The 26611-nt window shown below is 40.0% G+C and overlaps 1 protein-coding gene across 1 annotated transcript in view; it reads left to right on the forward strand.

Annotated features, from left to right (window-relative positions):
- PDE8B (phosphodiesterase 8B) overlaps nt 1-26611 on the forward strand; it is a 249015-nt gene that overhangs the window by 153442 nt on the left and 68962 nt on the right. Inside the window, exons 7-10 of the mRNA XM_090276403.1 lie at nt 1517-1595; nt 3895-4035; nt 5740-5828; nt 7926-7986. Of these exons, the coding sequence (XP_090132529.1) occupies nt 1517-1595; nt 3895-4035; nt 5740-5828; nt 7926-7986 (370 nt within the window). The remainder of the gene's footprint in view (nt 1-1516; nt 1596-3894; nt 4036-5739; nt 5829-7925; nt 7987-26611) is intronic.

The raw sequence follows: 26611 nt of genomic DNA on the forward strand, positions 1-26611 counted from the left end.
GTGCTAATAGGACAGTGTACAGTCCAAATTAGGTAACCTGGAGCAAGTTACTGAGCCCATCAGGAATCTCAGTTGAGTTTTATATGCTCCTCTGCTCCCTCACATCACAATTACTTATTTTACTCACGCTTCCACATCAGTATTAATATCTTCAACTATAGGAACCTATCTCCCCCCCACCTTTTTTTAACGCTATCTTTCATTTTTCATTGGGCTAAAATCCTTCACTCTCCATATTACCTTGTTATTTATTATTGGTTTGTTATTTCAGTTCTTGGTTTGATATTTCAGGTATAATCATGAATGAAGATAGGTTATGATTCACTATTCACCAACAGCCTTTGAAAGCCTCAGAGAACAAAGAAATATTACTCTGGGATCTTACAAATAATAACAAGGACCGTGTGTTGAATTCGTATTGTCTTGAGCACTTTGAGAGATGCTTCACGTAAACTGTTTTGATTCTTATAACAACTTGTAAAATATGTGTTAATCTCATCATTTTATAGAAGAGTCAGTTGAGGGCCAGTGAAGATAAAAAGTTGTCCAAGGTCCTACAACTGGCAAGATACGGAACCAGATTTCCCCCCATTTGTTCTGCCCTATGCCTTGTCAACAGTTCAAACAGGATGGCAAAGTTGGATGCCATTATGAGTGGGAAAAAAATGAATAACATTTTAAGAGTTTGTTTCATAAAACATCAATCCAGTAAATCAACAACTTTTTTGTAATGGATAAGAAAGTCTTCACTGGTATTCTTTAAAGAGCCAGTAAAAATGACAAAGCTTTAGTTGCATACTTACTATTAGACAGTAAATAACTTATTATATTGGGAGTTGCTCTCAATTTGGAAGACAGTTAAAATTCTTTCTAAGAAACTGAGACATTGAAATGATTTCAGATATTCCAGAAATACAGCCAAGGTCACCAAGAAGCTTGCCCACCTGGAGAGCTGTCCAGCTACCCAGGCGAAGGGAATCCCCGCGTGCTTGTCTTTCATCACGCCAGTGGGTGTGGTTGAAAGCGGAGTACGGTGAAGGCTTGTTTGTTTGAGGTCAGCAGGAAAAGGAGATAAAATGTTTGTGTCCACAACAAAAGGCTGGACTACCTCATATCCAACTTGGGCTTGAGCAGGTTTTCTTAATTGATGGGAACTTGACTTCCTCACAGCATGACCAGGAAGAACATCATTAGGGTAGAACACAGGGAACCTAGAATACGGTCCTTTTGCTTTCTGGTGTTAGTATTAAGGTTTCACTCAGCATATATGTAGTTCATTCCATGATCCATGAAGATTTTGCTGGTTACAATTCTTCTCTTTGTATCATATACGTGGAAATATATGCTGTTGTTTATTCATTTAGCTTGAAAGCCTAGGAGGTATTATTTTCCTCAAAGCAATATCAGAAAGTACATGGCTTGAATGAATCTGAGGAACTGTTTACTTTGATTAATTAACAGATGAAATGCTAATGGTTTTATAGCAGAACTAACATCGATCTTTTGCAACTTTCAGGGCCTGTAATTCAGTGTTCACAGCATTAGACCACTGTCATGAAGCCATAGAAATAACAAGTGATGAGCATGTGATTCAGGTACAGAGACACCTTTTATCTTTTGATGTCAACACAGAACCTTTTGATTTGGGGGCCACCCTTTTTTCAAAAACTTTCCCATAATTCTCACATTTTAGCACATTTTCTTTGGAGATAGGAACATCAAAATATTTAAAGAAAACTGATAGGCTTAAGCTAAGAAATAGATATTCAGTAAGAATAAAAATTTATTCAGATCAGAGCCTGTGATTTCTTTGACAGAGGTGGGATAAATTCCCTGGCCCACCTGTGAAGACAGTGGTTATACAGAAATGTATCAGAATTATAGAGTAAATGCTTAAAAGTGTCTATTAGAACAATATATTTTCTTATTTTATTTATCAGTTACCATTGACATTTAATACTTATTAGTTTCAGGTGTACAACATAGTTGTTAGACATTTATATAATTTATGAAGTGATTCCACCCCCATAAGTCTAGTACCAACCTGGCACCATACCTGGTTGTTACACTGTTATTGCCTATATTTCCAATGCTGTACTTTACATCCCTGTGACTGTTTTGTAGGTATCAATTTGTACTTTTAATGCCTTCACCCTTTTCACCCAGCTCCCCAATTCCCCTCCCATCTAGCAGCCACAAGTTTGTTCTCTGTATCTATGAGTCTGTTCCTTTTGGGAACAAAATGTCTTGAAAGGTACTTACTTATTTGCCTATAGTTGGTATTCTAATAATAAAGCACTGTAATATACTTAAATCATCTTCCTAAGGAAATATGTATAATAGACAAACTGGTGTTGAAATTACATTGTATTGTATTTGTTGGAAAGTAAGACATTTGTACTTCAAACATGCTCTGACATGTAGACTTGAAATGCACAGTTGGTTTGCGCAGTGGCACTGAGCGTAGTGGCACTTGCTCTTCTAAGTAGAGGCCAAAGTCATTGTTCAACACGGTGGACGCAGGACAGACAGAGCCCACAGCATTAGGCCACTGTCATGAAGCCATAGAAATAACAAGTGATGAGCATGTGATTCAGGTACAGAGACACCTTTGCTCTCCTGCAAACCCCCCACTGCACACACAGACACACTGGACCAATGACACCAGTAGCCCACCATGCCTGAGCCCTGTCTCAATGTTCTTATAAGGTTATCTCATTTCCAGTCAGTAACCCTAATGAAAGAGACCAAGTACATGCCATAATATAGATGGGGAGGCTGAGGCCCAGCAAGGGCAAGGAGCTTATTAAGGAAAGCCCCATTAAAAAGTATTGAAACCAAAATATGTAGCCATATCTTCCTGACTCCAGAGCCTTTCCCCCTAGTATCCTGTTTGGCTGTATTGATGGAATGTTTGTCCGGCTGTTCCTTGAAATGGATCTGAAAACGTCCTTATATTGCTGCCTATCATTGGCCCACCTGCCCATAGGGCAGCATCCTGGACCACAGAGAAACCAGACACATATCTGTTACAGACCAAGCACACATCTCACATCTCCCTGACCCGTGTCCAGGCTTGAACTATCAGTTCTCTTCATGAGATGTGTTTACTTTGCACCTCCCTCCTTTACAGCAGGCAGCCTGGTGGTGGCCCCAGCAATGGGGGGGGGGGGGCTGCTATCTACTCACCTTCCCCACTTGTAATCTAACAGAGGGTGCCTTTCACAGGGACCAGAGTCCTTCATTCTACAATGAGCAACTGGTAATTAGCAACCCTGTACTGCCCTGGCTGGTGTGGCTCAGTGGATTGAGCATCGGCCTGTGAACCAAAGAGTTGCTGGTTCGATTCCCAGTCAGGGCACATATCTGGGTTGTGGGCCAGGTCCCTAGTGTGGGGCATGTGAGAGGCAACCACACAATGATATTTCTCTCCATTTCTTTCTCCCTTCCTTCCCCTCTCTCTGAACATTAATAAAATTTTTTAAAGTACTTAATAAAAATAAAATAAAATAACCCTGTAACTCTGAGAGAGGTGATACTCTGAGAGAGGTGATACAGTGATGCTGTCACATGATATTAATTGCCTCCCAGCCTTTACTATGAGCAGGAACACATCGGTTGACGACAGTAGGCACCTGGAAGGGGGAGACTATACTATCATTTTTTTCTTAGGGACACTTTCAGGCCCCTTTAAAAACCTACCAGCCCTCTGAACATAAAACTTAAAACAAGAGCAAGGAGGAAGAAGTTGAACAGATGATGTTCTACATAAGGGGAAAATTAAAAGGACCTTCATACTATAGATTTGGAGCCGGTCCTGGATGGGCCATTCCAGCATGTTCCTCGGGGTACACAGCATTCCTGCACTGACCTGTAACCACTTCCCATTCACAGTATGTCAACCCAGCCTTCGAAAGGATGATGGGCTACCACAAGGGTGAGCTCCTGGGGAAAGAGCTGGCAGAGCTGCCCAAAAGCGACAAGAACCGGGCAGACCTCCTCGACACCATCAACACGTGCATCAGGAAGGGCAAGGTGGGTGAAACAAACCGAGCAAACTCGCATACCCCTCCCCAATGCACCCTCTCTTTCTATGGGTTTTTAGGTCATATCTATACCATTGACTTCTTTAATAATGTTATAATTAAATAAAACCTTTTATATTTGCAAAATGAGTGAATTTTGGATATCAAGCAAATCTGGTGCTTCTCGTGATGATAGAGAATATCTGGTGATTTTGTTTAAGGGAATTTCATCCCACCTATTGTTGCTAGGACATCATTTGTATCTCTGGGCAGAGTCCCACCCGTAGAGCTGTTGTGTGTTTTTAGCTTATCCAGTGCTTGGGGGGCTAGAAGTATTTAATGTCAATATTCCCATGGAGGCCTCGTTTTCCTTTTTCTGTTCTCTTTACTCATCACAGCTCAGTAGGGACAGAGAGCTCACGTCTCCCCGCCGCATCCATTTGTCAGAGGCTTCCCCTCGGTCCCTGTAGACGAAGGCCATGGTGTAAGGGCAGCAGGAGCCCCTCCTCGGGGCAGTGCCCTCAGAGCCAGAACTGCCTGTGCACTTTCTTTGAAGCATTCAGAGTGCTTTCTCATATGTTACCTCTTTCATCTTGCTTCGTCTGATGTGAAGTAGTTAGATAAGCATTGTTTCCATTTAATGGGGGGCCATTGCACAGGAGTAAAATAGGTTTGGATTATGTGTGATGGCCAAAATTAATTTTAAAAAATTGGGGCAGTGAGGCTGAAAAGGAAAAAGAATCTTGTCTAATACTTTAAAAAACTTCCACAAGAACACTGCCACACACCTGGGGGCCCCCTCAAGAACACTGCTGCACACCTGGGCCCCCCAGAACACTACCTCACACCTGGTGCCCCCTGCCCCCCGAGAATACTGCCTTACACCTGGGGGCCCCAAGAACACTGCCTCACACCTGGTGATCCCCCCTGAGAATACTGCTACACACCTGGGGGCTCCCCAAGAAAACTGCCACACACCTGGGGGCCCCGCACTGCATTATGGTTAGCTATCTGTGTGAGAGGAGCAGGAAAAGGCTGCAGAGAAAAGGCTCAGGTTTTGATTTAACCCCTTCCACCCAGAAATTGCTGAGATGCCACATGTCCCCCTTGAAGTCACCAGGGTCTTCATCCCAGCCAGTGCCCCAAAGTTCAGAGACAGCAGGAATCTTCACACTCCCCTTGGCCTCTTCCATGGAAACTCTCAGTAGCCAGACTAACCCCAGAGAAACCTAATCTGAGGCCCCATATGATAGGAGGAAGGTGATGGGCTTCAAGGAGAGTTAAAAGGTATAAATTCATAACCACATCCTCCACTTCCCAATATGGGTCGTTAATTAGAATCTCTGAGCCTCAATGTACCCATGTGTACATTAAGAATGGTAATATCAAACTGAGATTGTTGTGAAGATTTTGGGAAAATACCTCAGAAAAATCCCTTGAGCTGGTCTCACTACACTCATAGGACTGAGAGCAAGAACTCGTCCCATTGGTCAGGTGCCCCAGGACCCAGGAGGGCAGCCTGGTGGTGGATGTGTTGGTGTTATTGTGTTCATGCCTTGTGACCATGAGCCTTCCATAGACTGTGTCACAGCAGAAGCCAACAATAGAGTATAATGAAAGCATGTGGGAATTTATTGCTCAACTTGATAAGACCGTCTGTAGAGGCAGACATTGGCCTTGATGGATGGATTTTAAGATCTCTTTGTCCATGTAGGAATGGCAAGGGGTTTACTATGCCAGACGGAAGTCCGGGGACAGTATCCAACAGCACGTGAAGATCACCCCAGTGATTGGCCAAGGAGGGTGAGAGCAAACTCTTGAACTCTTTTAGTTAAGGGCCCATGTGGGCTTATTGAAATGCCAGTGTAAGCGTTAGACCCACAAATACAGTGGGCTTGGGCTGCATGCATAGTATACACCAAGGATACCTCCACGTGACCAGCAACAACCCCCAGACGTGGCTTTTGCTTCCTCTGTCTTCTCCTGCTCATGGGCTTTATGAAGCTTCACCGCAACTGCTCACCTTCATTTGATCATCTGTGGTTCCATTGTGCCCACTACCCTCAAAAGGAGCTCCAGTTCTAGGCCAACCCCTTCATATCAACAACAAAACAAGTGGGAGCCGACCCTCCCTTCTTGAGGCCCTGGCTCTCTGCTGGCTCTCCAGGCAGCAGAACGCCCGGAGGTTCACGGTTACGGAGAGAAAGGTGTGTCTGATCCAAAGCTGAGATGATCTGATCCCATTTCATCTCAGATTGCCAGAGAAGCCTCTTTATTTGTGGTGGGATAAGGCAAATATGCGATTCCTTTTTCTTCTCCCAGGTTAATTTTGTGAGAAGGTTTACAAAGCCAAACAGGGTCCCCTGACAGTACCTCGCTGAGTAGCCTTTGTAAACCAGTCTGAAGGTCAACACCAGCTTCATAGTACAGGTTTATAAGGGCCGTGTGCCATCGTGTGAAGTTTTGGAAAAAGAAAAGCGGGCAGTTACCACGCCAGTAACTGGAGAGGAGAGTCCTGCTTGTGACTCTGGCTGCCCAAGTTCCCTGCAAATTGATTAAAAAACAAGATGTTTGATAAACTCAGCCAAGTGTCTATAGGTTGTTTCCCCTCCAATTTTACTTGTTTGGTTAGTTTCAAAATTGTTCCCCTTTTTGCAGAGACCACTGTCTCATATTTCCTGTTATTCTGCTTCAGTGTGGGGGGTGGGGACACTGGCGGTCCTTGACCCTCCTCCTGAGCACAGAGGGAGGCCTCTAGGACCCTTCTCCTGAGCCTGAGGTCCTCTGTGTGGCCATCACCTGAGCAGTCAGTGCTCAGGGCCACCAAGGCCATCATACTGTTGTCCTTATCCTATACCATCTTCTCAGAACATTTTAGCTAAGATTTGCTGTGTGTGTGTGTGTGTGTGTGTCCAGAATTATTAGGTAACCCCGGCAGAGGAAACATGCTATTGCTTTTATTTCTGTCAGAATGAATTTTTTCTGATCCTTCTGATTTTATAGATACGACAGAGAAGTTTTTTTGTTCAGACACTGTTATTTTTCCCCCAGTCATAGGCAGTGAGCTATCAGAAGAAAACCTCATTAAAAGTAGGGAAATTTTTACCTCTTACTGTTTAGTGAAGTCCATTACCAGGCAACTAGTATTTTTTTGCTCTCCTCAGAGTTCTCCAGAGAAAACTGAACCAAAGAAAGACAGAGACGAAGAGGGACAGAAACAGGGAGGGAGGAGACTCATTACTATAAAATCTAACACAGCCCTCTGAAATTCCTGGCTTTGCTCTCACTGGAAAATCTACCTTGGGCTGAATTCTGTTGAGAGTGGAGGCACCTGTAGGCTTTTCCTGCTCTCCTTTGTGGTAATGAGCAAGGCCACAGGCTGTTTGGGGATTCTGCCCATGACCTTGAAATAAGAGGATTTTTCTCTGCCTGAAAAGTGCCATTGTTATGATGACCATGCTGTGAAATAATATGGAATATTAAATATAAAAATAGCCCTGAAATGTGATCATTGCCCAGATGAGTCTTTTGCTTTCTATATAAGCTATAAAATTATTAGCATCAGCAGAATTAAAGCCAATTTTTTCTGGAGGAGCATTTCATCCTATCACTGAAGACAGTGAGGAGCCAGGCTTCAGGAGTCAGTTACAAAATGAAATACCCATTAGGAAAATGTTTCTGAGCCAGCAGTGATTAAAAGGGAAGCCTGGCTTCTGAAGCATATGTGGGTTGTGTGTGAAAATGCCTTTTCTGGAGATTGGGTTTTGCTTGAATTTTAAATCTTCCCTAGTATAGACCCTGGAGTTTTGCTTTAAAAAGTTTCTATTGATGTTTTCATTTGCTGATTTGTTGAACTGTCTTATATCTGACTCACTAATAATGAATTATTTATGTTATTAGGAAAATTAGGCATTTTGTCTCCCTCAAGAAACTGTGTTGTACCACTGACAATAATAAGCAGGTACAGTATTCAGCTCGCTTCATTTGCTTTGTCAGCTTGGCCATGCATTACATCCTCGCCCCTGTTCCCTGCTTGTCTTTCTCCATATTTTTTGTACTTGCCAATTCAGAAGGTTTATGGCAAAATTAAGCTCCTTTGGCAAACAGTAAAAAAAAGAAGAAAAAAATTCCCCTGCAAGCCTGTGCTGCCGTCTTAGTATAACGCACATCACTTATGATTTAGCTTGTGGCTGTGCAACTCGAGACTAATATTTTGTGAAAGCATAAAATTCTTCCTCTGTTCTATTTTTCTATCTTAATTTCTTAAGCAAATAAAAAGTACATATCCATCTGAACATTTCACCCCTACAAATTTATATCAAAAACAAGAATCATCCCAAATTAGTACTGTGATTTTTTTTTTTTTACACCATGCAGAACAATACATTTGAGCATTGTCTTCTGCAGTAAAAGAATTTTAATCAGTTGCTATATTTAAGGACCTTCCTTTTTACAGAGTTAAGAGAATGACACTGGTATTGGTAATTTTTACTTTTTGATTTATACTCTTAATGCTGGATTATGTGTATTTTCACTTTGTGCTTTAAAGTTTGTTGATTGAAAAGTACTCAACAAGCAATCATTAATTATCTGTTTTTAACAACATAAAATATGGCCTTTGACTTAGATGAGGATTTTAAAAGCAGAGACAATATATCTAAAGGACATGAAGGACTTTGAGGCATAATCCATTTTAGTGGAATGTGTTGGAGACTTGTCAAGTGTAGGATTAGAAGGTGAAGCCTGGTCAGGCAAAGAAATAAAGTGGGGCACAACAGGACCCAAAGATGCCTGGGCTTCTCCCTGTAAGAAGAGGGCTCCCTCCTCAAAGGGAAATAGGATTGAGAGCAGGACCCTGCATGGGACTTTCAGTCAGAGTACCATCCACTGAAGGTATCCATGGATATTTGCATATAGTAAAGAATGATCAGCTAGTTAACATTCATCACCACACAGTTACAAATTTCATTGTTGTGATGAGAACTCAAAATCTATTCTTAGCAACTTTCAAATATACATTATAGTATTGTATTGTTAACTACAGTCACCATTCTGTACATCACATCCCCATGACTTACTTATTTTGTAGCTGGAATTTTGTACAATACCTTTTGATCCCCTTCATCCATTTCACCTATCCCTGCCTCTGGAAATCACCAGCCTATTCTCTGTATCTATGGGTTCAATTTTTAATTTTTTACTTTTTAGTTTTTTAGTTTCCACATTTAAGTATGTCACATGGTATCTGTCTTTCTGTGACTCATTTCATTTAGGATAATGTCTTCAATGTCCATCTGTGTTGTTGCAAATGGCAAGATTTCCTTCTTTGTTATGGCAAAATAATATTTGATCATTATTTACACAGGTCCTTGAATAATGTCATTTTGTTCAGTGTTGTTCCATGATAATGTTGATGAGATACCATAGGAACTTAACTGCTGTTTATATCAATTAGCCTATGGTAAAATGGTATTGTTATACCTTATTTCACTTAAAGTTATAGAACTTATAAGTGATGTTAAGTGAGGACTCACTGTGTGTGTGTGTGTGTGTGTGTGTGTACACATTTAAATACTTCGTTTTCTTTATTCATCTGTTTATAGACACTTGGGTTATTTCCATGTCTTTGCTATTGTAAGTAATGCTGCAATAAACATTTATCGTCTCCTTTGAATAATTACCCAGAAGTGGAATTGCTGGATCATATCGTAGTTCTATTTTTTTTTTTTTCAGATTTAATGTGTTTTATTGATTAAAATATTACATTTGTGCCCCTTTCCCTTCCCTCTGCTCCCCTCCACCCGGTGGCCCCCTCCCTCCAGTTGTCCCCCCCTTTTAGATTATGTCCATTAGTTGTGCTTACAGTTCCTCCCAACCTCTCTCCGTCTATTCCATTCCCTCCTACCATGATCCCCAATTCCTATATCATCTCCCTCCCTCTCCCCACTCCCCCTCCCTGTTGGCCTCCCCCCACTATGTTTCCCTTACCCACAGTTCCTTTTCCACTCTCGTTGCCTGTTCTATTTTTAACTTTTTGAGGAACCTCCCTATTGATTGCCACAGTGGCTGCACCAATTTACATTCTTACCAGCAGCATAAGGGTTACCTTTTCTCCACATTTTTGCCGACACTTCGTCTCTTTTTGATACTGGCCATTCCAGCAGTATGAGCTGCTATCTTGTAGTTTTCATTTGCACTTTCCAGGAGATCAGTGATGTTGAACACATTTTCATATATCTGTTGGCCATTTGTTTGTCTTCTGAGGAAAAATGTCTAATTTTTTTCCATCTGTGGTTGGAAATCAATGTATGTGGGGGACTAACTTAATTTATACAGAATTTTTTTTACTGTGTGGAGGTGCAACTTCTAACCCCTCCATTGTTCAGGGGTCAGCTGTATTCAAACCTTCTGCCCATTTTTTAACTGGATTGTTGGTTTTTAATTGTATGAGTTTTTCACATATTTTGGCTACAAACCCTTTACCAATTTTTTTTTTCTCATTTGGTAGGTTTCCTTTTCATTCTGTTGGTTTCCTCTGCTGTGAGAAGCTTTTTTATTTGCTGAAGTCCCAGTTGTTTCTTTTTGCTTTTGTTCTGTGCTTTGGGTGTCACAACCAAAAAATCATCACCAAGACCACTGTAAAGGAGTGTCTTTCCTATGTTTTTGTCTTCTGTGGTTTCAGATCTTATGTTCAAGTCTTTAATCCATTTTGAGTTGACCTTTGTGTATGGTATAATATAGGGGTCCAGTTTCCCCAACATGGTTTATTGAAGTGACTATTTTTCTCCATTGTATTTTCTTGGCTCCTTTGTCATAAATGAATTGATAATATTTATGTGGATGTACTTACGGGCTCTTTATTCTATTTCATTGATCTCTGTGTCTGTTTTTATGCTAATACCATACTGTTCTGATTCTATAGCTTTGTCATATAGCTTGAAATCAGGAAGTGGGATGCCTGCAGCTTTGTTCTTCTTTCTCAAGATCCATTTGGCTATTCTAGCAAAATATTCTAGAATAGCCAAAGCAGTCATCTGCATTTTCATAAGATTTAGTTCAATATGAAATTCTTTCTTCAGCACTAAGAATTTTATCTGGAATCAGGAAATTTTCACTAAATACCACCAAGTTATGCAGAGAGGCAAGTCCTTGGAAGACCTCTGGCACAGAAAAGACATTGGCTTTCATTGGAAAAAAAATCCTTTCAACAGCAAAATTTAGACATCCCAGGAGGAAGAATGAGATCCCATGGGAGCTGACACAGGAAGAGGGAGAAGCGCAGGAAATCCTGCTGGCTCTTTACAGACAAACTGCTGAACCCAAGCAGTGCAAACTGACCTGTATGGGCGGTGCAGAACACTTGTGCTAGAAAAGGGCCAAGTACAGTTTATGTCCAGACCAAGCAGAGCCTTCCCCCACTGACCTCACTTTGTTCCTACTCCTTCCTCTTTCTCACTCAGTGAGTGGGACCCCCCAATCTCCATGTCACCAGTCTCCCTGCAACTCCATTGTGCCCAAATTCTACCAGGTCTTCATGGTCTAGTCCAAGAAACATCAAGTCCTACCTCCATCCTCAAGCCCCCAGAGAACCTTCTTTACCATTATCATGGCTATTTGCATGCCTAACTGCCCTCTCCTCTGCAGCTGGGTCACTAGGATATGCTTGTCTTTGTTCGCACATGCTGCCTGGCACATAATAGGCCTTCAGGCTATTGGCTAGCTTGAATGTAATTGAATGTCCAGGTCCTGTCCTCCTGCCACTGTAAACTCTCCCTGCTTCCCAGAAAAGCAGGCAAGCTCATAGCAGAGGACTAAAGGATGCAGAAACGAGGGGCCACCTCTTCTTTTCTGAGGCTCTAAAATAGAAACGTCATTACTGCCGTGAATTAGCTGCTGTTCTGAGAATAGTGGAAACGCAGAGCTCCAATACCCCGAGCCATTGACGTCACCTAATGGTGCTGCACAGGCCTAGAGAGACACTTAGATTTTTCCAATAACAAAGAATTTTTATATCCCCAGCTAGACACAGTGTTTTTTCGCATCGAAGGCAGCTGAAGCGAACGGTGATGGGTCTGTCTGCAGGCGGTTCCGGTGGTGCTGCCGTCTGGGGTTTAGCCCTGACGTCAAAACTTATCCATGGGTTTGCATGTAACCAGGAATGAAATTTTAAGCAGGGATGCTGTCTTCTGCTGATGCTTGTCAGCAACAAAGATCTATTTTCCTCTGTGAACCCTGTAGCTCTTTGCCAAGAGGCTGGAAATGCTCAGTGAGCTTTGTCTGCTGTAAACATAATCTCTGCCTTCACCACAGACCCACCTTCTCCTCAAATCTATATCAAAAACCTGTTCTGTGCTGCTGCCAGGGACACAAAGGCTCAGCCCCAAAGGCCATGGGGGCTACAGACAGGTAAACAGGATATATTTCTAAAGCATAGTGCGGGGAAGTGCAAGCTGAGCACCAGAAAAGCACAGAACACGGGCCCACAGAGACTGGCTAGGATTTTTTTAGGTGTCATCTCAGACAAGAGGAAACCAACTACAACCTGCAGGCCAAATGTGGCCTGTTTTGTAAATAAAGTTTTATTGGAACACAACCTTGCCCCCTTGTTATATATACAGTGCTATGGCTACATAAGTACCGTTACAGCAGAACCATATGATCTGAAAAACCTAAAATATTTACTGCCTGGATCTTTACAGAATAAGTTAGCTGAACCCTTTTCTAGGAAATAATTTTCTTTCTCAAATTTCTCACTTTCTTAGGCCAGGGACAGTCTGCCTGCCCCCCCGGAATTCCCTCTTTCCACGCATACACACACTTCCCTGGGCACCCTTTGCCTTCATGCGAACCCCTATACCCTGGTTCAGAGCTGTGGGGACCTGGTTTCTCTGAGACTGTTGCCTTTTCATGAGGTCCAAATTCAAATCCAAATGCATAACTCAGAGTTTCAGGGATCTGGTCCTGAACTCAGATCTGTGTAGGGCAAGGGAGGCTTCCAGGATCCCTGACTTTGCACCAGCTCTGCCTAAACTAGCCTGGGCCAGGCAGGGAGCCTCACCACTACCACCCCTACAGTGCCCACCCCTAGCCAAATCACAGTGCATCCCCCTTCTCACTTTCTCCTCCAAGCCTTGACCAGGAGAATATGGGGAGCAGATCACCCCTGAAAGCCAGTGTGCCAGTGGCGGGTTAGGAGCCCTGAAAGAGAGTGTGGGAAACGAGTGGGCAAGAAGGCAGGACTGTAGTTGGTGATGTGGATTAGATCAACTGGTCCCTTTCTCATGGAGGGACAGCACACAGGCCATGGGAAAGCCTCAGGGAGGTGTAGATGTCTCATGTTTAGTAAGACGAAGTGGTTTTCTTATGAATTCAGGGAACATGGCCCACATTCAAAGAGCAGCTCCAAGAAAGATTCCCTGTTCCATGAGGTTAGAACAGGCCAGTCATGACAAGCTTCCTGAAGCCCCAGAGTCTTGGGTCTGAATCTCAGAGGGAGTCACTTGGCTAGTGAGTGGAGGGTAAACAGAACATTCTGGGTATGTGCACCTACCCTGAGCATGGTGGGGGAGAAGTCAGCCTCGTTTCAGGTAGATACACATGCCCCTCCACCCCCATCAGAGAAGCTTGGCCCTGTGGCCAGCAGGGCAGCGGGCCCCGGGTTGTCTGTCCTGCACGGTATGGGATTCCTTTGCCACGTTCAGTCTCTCATTCTGTCCTTTTGGGCATGTCAGTAGACGTTTATAAGGCACTTATCTGTTGTGGGGACAGGTAGGAGGTGGAGGATGGGAAAAGTAGAGGAGAAGGGACTATAAGTCTGAGGTGGAGATTAAGTTTCCCTCTGTGTGAAACCATTCATGTCCACTCCACTTAACAGTTTAATGAATGTGAGGACAGTAGAGTCTGTCAGACTCCCTCACCCTGGATGCCCAGGCATGGGCTGCTTAGAGATAATTAGATTTGCATGTGCAGCACACTTGCAGTTATATAAACATTGATGCTGTATTTTGGCTAGTAGCCGACTTTGCCTATGCATAGTATATAAGCAGCGAGCTGCGAGAGGTGAGTGATGGCGGCAAACAGTGGACGGCATGCGTGAATACTGTAGTGTCTGCAATAAAGGAAACATCAGAGATTCCAACCTTGCCTCGCATATTCTTCCAATTGCCAGACAAAAAGAGTCCGCCCTCGTCTCCATGACAGTGAACAATTCCCTCCCCCTCCAAACAATTTTAATTTATATTTATGTGCATGTTAGCTATTTATGTATTGAAATTCTCCTATAACATCACAAACCCATGGCAAATTCTGATATGATCAGGAAAATTACAGTTTATGTGGACAAAAACCAAAAACTTTAAATCCATATTTGTGATTTAATCTAGATTGTAATATATCTGCATTGGCACAAATTTTTTTTTTAATTAAGTTAAATTTACATATAACATTCTATTAGTTGTAGGTGTACAATATAATGATTTCTTTTATGTATACATTGGAAAATGGCCTCCACAGTAAGTTTAGTTAACATCTATCACCATAGTTACAGACTTTTTTCCCTGTAATGAGAACATTTAACATCAACTCTCCTAGCAACTTTCAAATGTGCACTGCAGTGTTGTCAACTAGTCATGCTGTACATTACTTTCCAGAATTTATTACTGAAAGTTTGTATCTTTTGACCCCCTTCACCTGCTTCACACACCCCATACTCCCTCACCTCTGGCATTTACCGTCTGTCCTCTCTACCTATGAGCTTGGCTATTTTGTTATTGGTTTTTAATTCCACAGATAAATGAAATAATGTAGTCTTTTTCTTTCTTTTACTTATTTGTTTTTTTTAAACTTTTTATTTTATTTATTGTATTTTTTTCATTACCGTTTAGTCCCCTTATGCCCCCTCCCCACCACAATCACCACACTGTTGTCCATGTCTGTGAGTCCTTTTTCCTTTTTACTCAATCCTTCTACGCCCTAACCTCCCCCCTCCTCACTAGCTGTCATCTGTTCTCCATCTATGGGTCTGTCTCTGTTTTCCTTATTAGTTGTTTGTTCATTAAATTCCACATACAAGTAAAATCATATGGTATTTGTCTTTCTCTGACTGGCTTATTTCACTTAGCATAGTGCTCTCCAGGTCCATCCATGCTGTCACAAAGGGTAAATTTTTCTTCTTTTTTCTTTTCTTCTTTTTTACAGCCATTGTGTAAATGTCCCTTAGTTGTTTTATCCTCTCATCTACTGATGAACACTAGGGCTGCTTCCATATCTTGGTGACTGTAAATAATGTTGCAATGAAAATAAGTGTTTATGTCTTTCAATTTAGTGTTTTGGGTTCCTTTGCATATATCCCCAGCAGTGGGATTGCTGAGTCAAAAGGCAAATCTGTTTTTAATATTTTGAGGTATCTCCATATTGCTTTCCACAGTGGCTGCACCAATCTGCATTCTCACCAATAGTGCAAAATGTTCCCCTTCCTCTACATCCTCTCCAGCACTTGTTGTTTGTTGATTTATTGATGCTAGCCATTCTGACAGGTGTGAGATGATATCTCATTGTGGTTTTAATTTTGCATTTCTCTGGTGATTAATGACATTAAACATCTTTTCATATCTTTATTGGCCACCTGTATGTCCCCTTTGGGGAAGTGTCTATTCAGGTCTTTTGCCCATTTTTAAATTTGTTTTTTGTGTTGAGTGCTGTAAGTTTTTTATAAGTTTTGGATATTAACCCCTTAGATGTATTGGTGAATATGTTCTCAAAGTCTGTGGGTTGTTTTTAAATTTTGTTTATGTTTTTCTTTGCTATGCAAAACTTTTTCATTTGATGTAGTCCCATTTTTTTATTTTTTATTTTCCCTTGCCTGGGGAGATATATCTGATAAAATATAGCTAAGAGCAATGTCCAAGATTTTGCTTCCTATGTTTCCTTCTATGATTTTTATGGTTTCAAGTCTAACATTAAAGTCTTTAATCCATTTTGAATTTATTCTTGTGTACTGTGTAAGAAAGTGGTCTAGAGTCATTTTTCTGCATGTACCTGTCCAATTTTCCCAACATCATTTATTGAATATACTATCTTTAGCCCATTACATATGCTTGTTTCCTCTGTCAAATATGAATGAAATATAAAGGAGTGGGTTTATTCCTGAGCTCTCTATTCTGTTCCTTGATATATGTGTCTGTTTTTATACCAATACCATGCTGTTTTGATTACTATGGCCTTATAGTTTCATATTAGGCAGCATGATTCCTCCAAGTTTAATCTTCTTTCTCAGGATTTGCTGTTGCTATGTGGGGCCTTTAATGGTTCCATATAAATTTTTGGAATATTTGTTCTACTTCTGTGAAGTATGTCATTGAAATCTTGATAGGAATTGCATCAAATCTATAAGTTGCTCTGTGTAGTATGGGCATTTTAATAATGTTAATTCTTCCTATCTGTGAACACAGTATGTGCTTCCACATATTTTTATCTTCTTCAATTTCTTCCTTCAGTGTCTTATAATTTTCCAAGTACAGGTCTTATACATCCTTGGTTAGGTTTATTCCTAGGTATTTTATTCTTTTTGAAGCAATTGTAAATGGGATTGTTTCCTTAATTTCTCTTTCTGTTAGTTTGTTATTGGCATATAAAAATGCAACTGATATCTGGATATTAATTCTTTGCTGAATTCATTTATCAGTTCTAGTAGTTTCTTGGTGGAATCTTTGGGGTTCTTTATGTACAGTGTCATGTTATCTGCAAATAAAGACAGTTTACTTCTTCCTTTCCAACTTGGATACCTTTTATTTCTTCTTCTTGTCTGATTACTGTGGCTAGGACTGCCAGTACTATGTTGCGTAAGAGTGGTGAAAGTGGACATCCCTGTCTTGTTCCTGATCTTAAGGGGAACACTTGTATTTTTTGCCCGTTGAGTATGATGCTGGCAGTGTGTTTGCTACATACAGCTTTTATTATGTTTAGGTGTGTTCCCTCTATTCCCACCTTGCTGAGAGTTTTTATCATAAATGGGTGCTGGATTTTATCAAATGCTTTTTCTGCATCTATTAATATGATCATGTGGTTTTTGTCCATTTTGTTTATATGGTGAATCACATTTATTGATTTGTGAATGTTGTACCAACCTTGCATTCCTGGAATAAATCCCACTTGATCATGGCGTATGATCTTTTTGATGCATTGCATTGTTCTTTGCATGTATTTTGTTGAGGATTTTAACATCTATGTTCATCGGGAATATTGGCCTATAATTTTCTTTTTTTATGTGTGATGTTTTTATCTGATTTTCGATATTGCTGGCCTCATCAAATGAGTTTCCCTCCTCTTGAATTTTCTGGAATAGTTTGAGGAAGGGTGTTCATTCTTCTTGGAATGTTTGGTCAAATTCACATCCGATCCAGGGCATTTGTTTGTTGGGAGTTTTTTTTATCACTGCCTCAGTTTCACTAGGTGTAATATATCTATTCAGATTCTCTTGATTCTTCCTGATTTTTGGAAGACTGTATGTTTCTATGAATTTATCCGTTTCATCCAGGTTGTCCAGTTTGTTGTTATATAGTTGTTTATAATATTTTCTTAAAATCCTTTGTATTTATTTGGTGTCAGTTGTTATTCATCCTCTTTCATTTGTGATTTTATTTATTTGGGTCCTCTCTCTTTTTTTTCTTGATGAATCTGATTAAAGGTTTGTCAACCTTGTTTATCTTTTCAAAGAATCAGTTCTTGGACTCATTGATCTTTTGCCTTGTTTTTTCTCTAGAATCTATTTCATTTATTTCTGTTCTGATCTTTATTAGTTCCTTCCTTCTGTTCACTTGAGGCTTTGTTTGTTGTTCTTTTTTTAGTTCCTTTAAGTGTGAAGCTAGATTGTTTATTTGAGCTTTTCCTTTCCTTTTCTTTTCTTTTTTCTTTTGAGATAGGCTTGTAATGTTATGGATCTCCCTCTTAGGATTGCTTTCCTAGTGTCCCACAGATTCCAGATTGTTGTGTCCTCATTTTCATTTGTTTCAAGGTATCTTTTGATTTCTTCCTTGATCTTCTTGTTGACCCACCCATTATTTAATAACATGTTATATAGCTTCCATGTCTTTGTCTGTTTTTCAATGTTCTTGTTATTAATTTCTAGCTTCATAGCATTTGTGTCAGAGAAGATGCTTAATATGATTTCAGTCTTCCTAAATTTATTGAGACTTGTTTTGTGTCCTAACATGTGGTCTATCCTAGAAAACATCCCATGTACACTTGAAAACTATGTATTTTCTGCTGCTTTAGGGTGAAATGCTCTGAAGATATCAATTAAACCCATGTGATCTCGTGTGTCATTTAAGGCCGTTGTCTCTTTGTTGTTTTTCTGTGTGGAAGACCTACCCATTTAAGTCCATGGGGGCGTTAAAATTACCAACTATCACTGTATTTCTGTCTATCTCTCACCTAATGCCCATCAAGATTTGCTTTACATATTTAGATGCTCCTGTGTTGGATGCATAAATGTTATCCTCTTGTTGAGTTGTTCCCTTTATCATTATGTAATGTCCTTCTTTGTCTCTTACTATAGCCTTGGTTTTAAAGTCTACTTTGTCAGATAGAAGTATTGCTCACTCAGCCTTTTTTTTTTTTTACCTTCCATTTACATGAAATATTTTTTGCATCCCTTTACTTTTGGCCTGTGAATATCTTTCAATCTGAGGTGAGTCTCTTGAAGGTAGCACATATGTGGGTCTTGTTTTCTTATCCATTCAGTTACCCTGTGTCTTTTGGTTGGAGCATTTAAGCCATTTACATTTAAGGTGATTTTCATAATTATGTATTTAGTGTCATTTTATTGTTAGACTATTTTCCTCTGTTTCTTTTCTTTCTCTTTCTCTATTTGTCTTCTTAAAGCAAGCCCTTTAACATTTGTTGCAGTGCTCTTTTGGTATTAGCAAAGTCCTTTAGCTTTTTCTTGTCTGGCTCCTTATTTCTTTTTCAATTTTAAATGATAGCCTTGCTGGGTAAAGTAACCTTGGTTGTACATTCTTGCTTTTCATCACCTTGAATATTTCAAACCATTCCCTTCTGGCCTGAAATGTTTCTGTAGAGAAATTAGATGACAGTTTAATTGGAGCTCCCTTGTAGGTAACTACCTATTTTTCTCTTGTGGCTTTTAAGATTCTCTCCTTTTCTTTAAGCCTTGCATTTTAACTATGATGTATCTTGGTGTAGGCCTCTTTGGGTCCAACTTGTCTGGGACTCTCTGGCTTCCTGGACTTTTGTGTCTTTGTCCTTCACCAGATTAGAGAAGTTTTTGGTCATTATTTCTTCAGATAGGTTCTTGATCCCTTGCTCACTCTCTTCTTCTTCTGGTATTCCCATGATGTGGATGTTGTTCCACTTCATGTTGTCCCAAAGGTTTCTTAAGCTCTTCTCATTTTTTAAATTATTTTTTCTTTTTGCTACTCTGCTTGGGTGTTTTTTCTACCTTGTCTTCCAAATTACTGATTTGATCTGCTTCATCTAACCTACTGTTTATTCCTTCCAATGTATTATATATTTCAGATATTGCATTCTTTGTTTCTGACTGGTCCTTTTTTATGGTTTCTATGTCTTTGTCATGCTGTTGAGTATCCCTATAATCATTACGCTAAACTGTCTGATCAGTTGCTTGCCTCCATTCCATCTAGTTCTTTTTCTGGATAATTTTTTGGTTCTTTCATTTATTGTCTGTCTGTCTTCCCATTATGCCTGCTTCTTTGTATTTGTTTCTATGTATTAGGTAGACCTGCAAAGACTCTGGTTCAGTCCTTTGTTGGACACTGATTGTGACTGGCCCTGTGCAACCTGTTTGAGCTATCAGTGATCCCTCTGCTGGGCCTGGGTGTGTGCAGAAAGAACCAGGCTGTGCACCAAGGGTGACTTTTAACAGTACCAGGCCCAGGGAAGGGTCAGCTAAAGTCTCAGAGCTCCCAGAGATCTGCCTCTGCCTGCAAGCACTCTGTTAGGCTTAGTCAGTTAAAGTCTTCCAGCTGTACTCCTCAGCAGCAAGGCTAAAGCTCCACAGGGTAGGCAAGAGGAATTCTTGTGGGTGAGGCTATTGCTTCCCCTCGGGCAGATGCCACTTGGAAGGAGTGCTCTGCCTGAGAAAGATGGCCTCTGCAGTATGGAGAATGACTCAGCACAGGAATCCTGGTAGCTGTTCCTTCAGTTCTCTCCCAAGATTCGCCAGCCCCAGACTCTCCTTATGTGTCTCTAGTCTACTCTGTCCTCCCTCTGCTGGAGCCGAGGATAAGTTTCTGCAGGATAAAATTTTGTGCATTGGCCCTTTAAGAGGCTCTCTGCATTTCCAGCCATCTCCCTGGCAGAGAAAAACCCTGCTGCTTTTCACAGCTATGTTATTTGGGTTCCCTTCTGGCTCTGGTGCAGTGTAATGGGGAGTCCAGCTTGGGTTTTGACCCCACACTTCTCAGGCGGAACCCCCAAGCTGGTGAAATATTCTGGAACTTCAGCTTTTGCCTGTGGGAGCCCAGCAAGCCCTCTCTCACCTCCTCCACATTTTGTACCAGTCTCTGTGTGGTGATTGGCTTCTTCCATCTGTCTGTGGTTATAAGGCTTCTCTCCAGCTAGTGTTCAGTTGGTTATTCAGGATGATTTTTCTATCATTTTTTTGTAATTTCAGTTTGGTCCTAGGAGGAGATTAGTGTGGTTTCCACTTACTTCTCTGCCATCTTGAATCCGCTCTTTGACTTAGATTTAGCATAATGCCCTTGAGGTCCATTCATGTTTTCAGAAATAGCAAGATTTCCTTCTTTTTATGGCTGAATAACATTTAATTGTGTATATGTACCACATTTTATTTATCCATCCATCCATCGAAGGATACATTATTTCCATGTCTTGGCTATTGTAAATAATGCTGCAGTAAAGATGGGGGTGCATATATCTTTTTGAGTTAGTGTTTTAATTTTCTTCAGATAAATACCCAGAAGTGGAATTGCTGGATTATGTGCTAATTATATTTTTAATTTTATGAGGACCCTCCATACTGTTTTCTATAGTGGTTACATCAATTTAAATTTCCACTAACAGTGGATGAGGGTTCCCTTTTCTCCACATCCTCACCAACACTTGTTATTTCTTGTCTTTTGATAATAGCCTTTCTAACAGGTGTGAGTTGATAGCTTATTGTGGGTTTGATTAGTATATCCCTGTTGATCAGTGATGTTTAGCACCTTTTCATGTAACTGTTGTGTTGGCCATCTGTGTGTTGTCTTTGGAAAAAAATATATTCAGGTCCTTTGCCCATTTTAAATCAGATTATTTGACTTTTGCTGAGTTACATGAGTTCTTCATGTACTTTTGATATCAACTTCTTATCAGATAAATGATTTGCCAATATTTTCTTCCATTCCATAGGTTGCTTTTTCATTTTATTGATGGTTTTCTTTGCTATGTAGAACCTTTTTAGTTTGATGAAGTCAAACTTGTTTATTTTTGCCTTTGTTGCCTGTGCTTTTTTGTCACATCCAGAAAACCATCATTAAGACCAATGTCAAGGAGATTACACCCTATGTTTTCTTCCAGGAATTTTTTGGTTTCAGGTTTTATGTGCAACTACTTAATCCATTTTGAGTTGATTTTGTGTGTGGTGTAAGAAAGTGGTCCAGTACCATTCATTGCATGTGGCTTTCCAGTTTTTCCAAAACCATTTGTTGAAAAAATTGTCCTTTTCCCATTGTATATACATGACACCTTTGTCATACATTAATTACCAATATCTGTGCAGGTTTACTTCTGGGGTCTCTATTCTGTATCTTTGATGCATGTGTCTGTTTTAAATAGTGTAGTTTCATAGTATAGCTTGAAATCAGGAAATGTGATGCCTCCAGGTCTGTTCTTTCTCAGAATTGCTTTGACCAATATTTGGGATCTTTTGTGATTCCACACAAATTTTAGGATTTGTTCTATTTTGTGAGAAGTGCCTTGGGATTTTCATGGGATTCCATTGAATATATAGTGGTTTTTTGTTTTTTTTTTGGATAGTATGGATATTTTAATAATATTAATTATTTCAATCATGAGCATGGAATATCTTTCCATTTATTTTTGTCTTCCTAAATTTCTTCCATCAATGTCTTATAGTTTTTAGTGCATAGTTTTTTCACCTCCTTGATTAAACTTATTCCTTAGTACTTTATTCTTTTTAATGCAATGGTGAATGGAATTGTTTTCTTAATTTCTCTTTCTGATAATTTGTCATTAGTGCATAGAAATGCAACTGATTTTGTGTATTTATATGTATCCTTAACTTTGCTAATTTTTTTTAGTTCTAACAAGTTTTTGCTAGAGACTTTAAAGTTTTCTATATAGAGACCATTTCATTTGCAAATAGAGTCAGTTTTACTTCATTCTTTGCAACTTAAATGCCAATTATGTCTTTTTCTTGTCTGATTGCTGTTGACTAGGACTTCTAATACTCTGATGAATGAAAGTAGTGGGAGTGGGCATGCTTGTCTTATTCCTGATCATAGATGAAAATTTTTCAGTTTTTCACCATAGAATATAATGTTAGATGTGGGCTTATCATATATGGCCTTTATTATGTTGAGGTATATTTCTCCTATACCCAGTTTTGTTTTGTTTTTTAATGGTGAAAACATTTATATTTAGAATTAGCTTGCTGGACTGTTTAGATCATCTAAGTTTTGTTTGCAACATCCAGAGCACCATAGTCTGGGGCGAGCCGAACATATGCCTTTTTCTCGTCATCAGGCCTGATCATGGTGTTGACCTTGGTCACATCAATGTCACAGAGCTTCTTCACAGACTGTTTTATCTGGTGCTTGTTAGCCTTGACATCCTCAGTGAACACCAGTGTTTTCTGCCTTCTGTCTTCTTCATGGTTGACTTGGTGGCCAGGGGAACTGTACAATGGCATAATGGTCAAGGGCTTGTTTCTCCTGGAGGTGCTCTTCTGAGATTATTTGGACTGCCTTCAGTGCTGCAGTGTCTTGGGCTGCCAGAGGTGGGTAACATGCAGAACTTCTCTTTTGTGTGTGGCTATGGAGTACTTTCAACTTTGCTTTTTTTTACCTTCAAAGCCTTTGCTTTGGTTTTAGCTTTGGGAGGCACAGAGGTATTCTTTTCTTTTGGCACCATCTTCGTAAAAAGTTGTTGAAAGTTTTTATTATGAATGAATGTTTAATTTTGTCATATGCTTTTTCTGCATCTACTGAAATGATCTTATACTTTTGCATATCATTTTGTTAATGTTGTGTATCACATTAATTGATTTGTGGGTATTGAATCATCCTTGTATCCCAGAGATAAATCCCATTTGATCACTGTGTATGATCCTTTTAATGTGCTGTTGAATTTTGTTTGAAAATACAGCGGAACCTCAGTTCTCAAACTTAATTTATTCCAGAAAACTATTCAAGAAGCATTTTGTTCAAAAATTGAATCTCCTTTGTTTGTCTCCTGAGAGACAGATGACTGATCATACAGGTTATAGCATGAAAGAGTTGTTGGGTAGAGAATTGAGACACAACATTTTGTTAGACAACCAAGACATTTTTTCCATGAACAACTTGGTTGCAAACTGAATTGAGAAACAAGATGTTCAAGAACTGAGGATTGACTATTTTGTTGAGGATTTTTGTGTCTATGTTCATCAAAGATTTTGGCCTATAGTTTTCTTTTCTAGGTATTTTTGTTTTCTCTTTCTGTTTTAAGATTGTGTCCTTGTGTTTAACTTTTGATGATTTAATCATAATGCATATTGCTGTGGGTCTGTTTGAATTCATCTTACTGAAAACTCTCTCAGCTTCCTGGATCTGGATGTCTGTTTTCTTCTCTAGGTAATGGAAGTTTTCAGCCATTATTCCTTCAAATGAGTTTTCTGCCCCTTTTTCTTTTTCACCTTCTGATATCTGTGAATATTGGTCCACTGGATGTTGTCCCATAAGTCCCTTAAGCCATCTTCGCTCTTTTTCACTCTTTTTCTATTTCTGCTCTGAGTGGATGAATGCCACTACCCTGTCTTCAAGTTTGCTGATCCTTTCTTCTGCTTCATCTGGTCTGCTGTTGAACCCCTCTTTTGACTTATTTAGTTCTGTCATTGTATTTTTCAGCTCTGTGATTTCTCCTTAGTACTTTTTAAATATTCTGTCTTTGTTGAAATTCTCACTTTGTTCATGCATTGTTTCCTGACCTTAGTGAGCATATTCATGACCATTATTTTGAAATCATTGTCAGGTAAGTCACTTATCTTTATTTAAGGTCATTTTCTGGGGTTTTATCTTGTTTCATTTGGAACATATTCCTTTGTTTTTAAATTTTCTTAACTCTCTGTGTTGGTTTCTATGCATTATATAAAATTGCCACCACTGCTATTCTTGAGGGTGTGGCTGTCCCTCATACTTTGTGGGTGTCCAAGCAGCCGACTTTGTTTTTACTGGTTTCCAGTAGTTGAGGGTGTGCCAAGGTGTGTCAGTGTCCCAGTGGGGAGGTTTTAGTCAGAACTTAGTTGCAGTCTGACTAGAACTCAGATCCTCAGGCAACATCTTTTACAGTATGCAAATATATCTCTTACATACTAAGACTGGGAATGCATGTTTCTGTCTGCTGCCTCTGCACTGTGCCCTGGACAGGATAGCCTTTTAAGAACTGTTTGTTAGAGTCCTATGTGACCTGTGAACATAAGCCCCACTGGCCACCAGAGCCAGGTGATCAAGGAGTCTCCCCTGTGTGGCAACCACAAGACCCAAGGCACCATATTTGTGCACACGCTCCTTTCTGAGAGATACCAGAACATGGGGTAGAGCAGAGGGAGGTCAAAAAGATAGAATCCAGAGGTAGGTCTCTGGAGAGAATTGCAGTCAGCCCCTAGATGTGTACATAATTACAAGCCTGCCCCTTCAGCCAGTGGTTTTAAGATAAGCAAATAGGCCTCTTTCTCAGAAAGACTGGATGCATTTCAGTTTACTGTCTCTGCACTAGGCCCTGGGGGTGAGCCACAGTGAGTCTGTGTGAGCCCTTTAAGAACTATTTATTAGTTCTGTATAGCCTTATGGGTCTTGTGGATGTAAGCCTTACTGGCTTTCAAAGCTAGATGTTTTGGTGGTCATCTCTCATGTGAAAGTCTTACAAATTGGGGCCAGGTGTGTAGACTAAATTCTTTGCTCCTGGGAATTGTGAGTTTCCTCCCAATTTGTGTTGCCCCTCCAGGAGTGGGATTTATGGCAAGATTGTTTCTCAGGCTCTCCTCCCCGTGTTACTGGACTAAAGGGGTTCATTTGCCTGCATGCATCAAAGCCCAATAAAATGTGAACAAGAGTTTGCAGAAAAGAAAGTAAAGGTTTATTTAAAGAAATGGCACCAATCCCAGAGACACAGGTGTGCTACTGTCAAACAACTTGACTCTCTGATGGCCTGCACAGGGATAGTATATACAGGAAAAATTATTAATTATTGTGATAAAGGGATTCAGGTCCTGGGTTTTACTGATTGATTGAGTCCAGGGTAGGAAGTAGTTAATTATTGTATCAGGTCCTGATGTCAGCCGTGGTGCCTTCTGCCTGGGTTCATGAGGTATGGTCAGTAGGGTCATTCCGCCTTTTCATGGGCCTGGGGCTCAAACACAACTGAGGTCAAGATTTATCTTGAGTTTGACTGGAACTCTGTTCCTTTGATCAACAGATTGGAGGCTTTTTCTTCAGACAATTTGAAGCTGATAAAAACCTGATATCCTAAGGGCTTCAAAGGTGGAAGTAAAAAGAAAAGAGGCATGTGAGCTATGCTGCCATTAGACTGGACAAGGCCACTTTGAATCAAGAAGACAGAAAAGAGAGAGGGCATGTTAAAGAAATGGAATTTCTGCGCAGTTACCCCCCTTCAATGTGGGATTTTTGTTTCTGTTTTTGTTTTTTCATTCATCTATTGTGTAGGAATAACTCAGCTGGTTTCTAAATTTCTTTCAGAGGGAATTGTCTTGTATGTAGGGGAAGAAGTGAGTTCAAAAGCCTCCCATGTTGCCTCTTAAATGTAAAAATTCTCTGGACTTATTTTTTCGTTGATTTTCTAGACTTAAAGTGATGGAGAAAATGTTAACAATACAGATTAAATTTAAACGGACATCATTCTTTGGCAGTTTCATTATGAACAGCACAAATACTTGCAGAAATATCCATTCAGTATTCAAAAGCTATGCAATTCAACAAAGAAGTTACTCACATCACTGACAAATGAGTATAGTTTCTATGCATCTGTTATTTTACTGTCATCTTACTGCTTAATGTAAGTGAATATATCAATTCACATTCATGTCAAAATTCCTCTCATTCATCATTTGCATCCATAGATAGTCTGCGTATTCAAGAGTTCAGCAAAAAGTCAACAAAATTATTTTGTGAAAATCAATTTGCTATAAAGAATTTATGATAGAATATTTTATATTTTAATATTATTTAGAAATTGTGTGCTTCAGTTCTCTATATCAAGTTGGCAATTTTTTTAAAGAGCTAGATAGTAAATATTTTGTCCCTACAATTCCTGCTGCAGCTACCCAGCTCTGCCATTGTCGCAGGAGAGCAGCCGTAGGTGATGTGTAAATG

Source organism: Furipterus horrens, unplaced genomic scaffold, assembly GCF_987537825.1.
Source record: "Furipterus horrens unplaced genomic scaffold, mFurHor1.1.pri manual_scaffold_5, whole genome shotgun sequence".
Lineage (NCBI taxonomy): Eukaryota > Metazoa > Chordata > Mammalia > Chiroptera > Furipteridae > Furipterus > Furipterus horrens.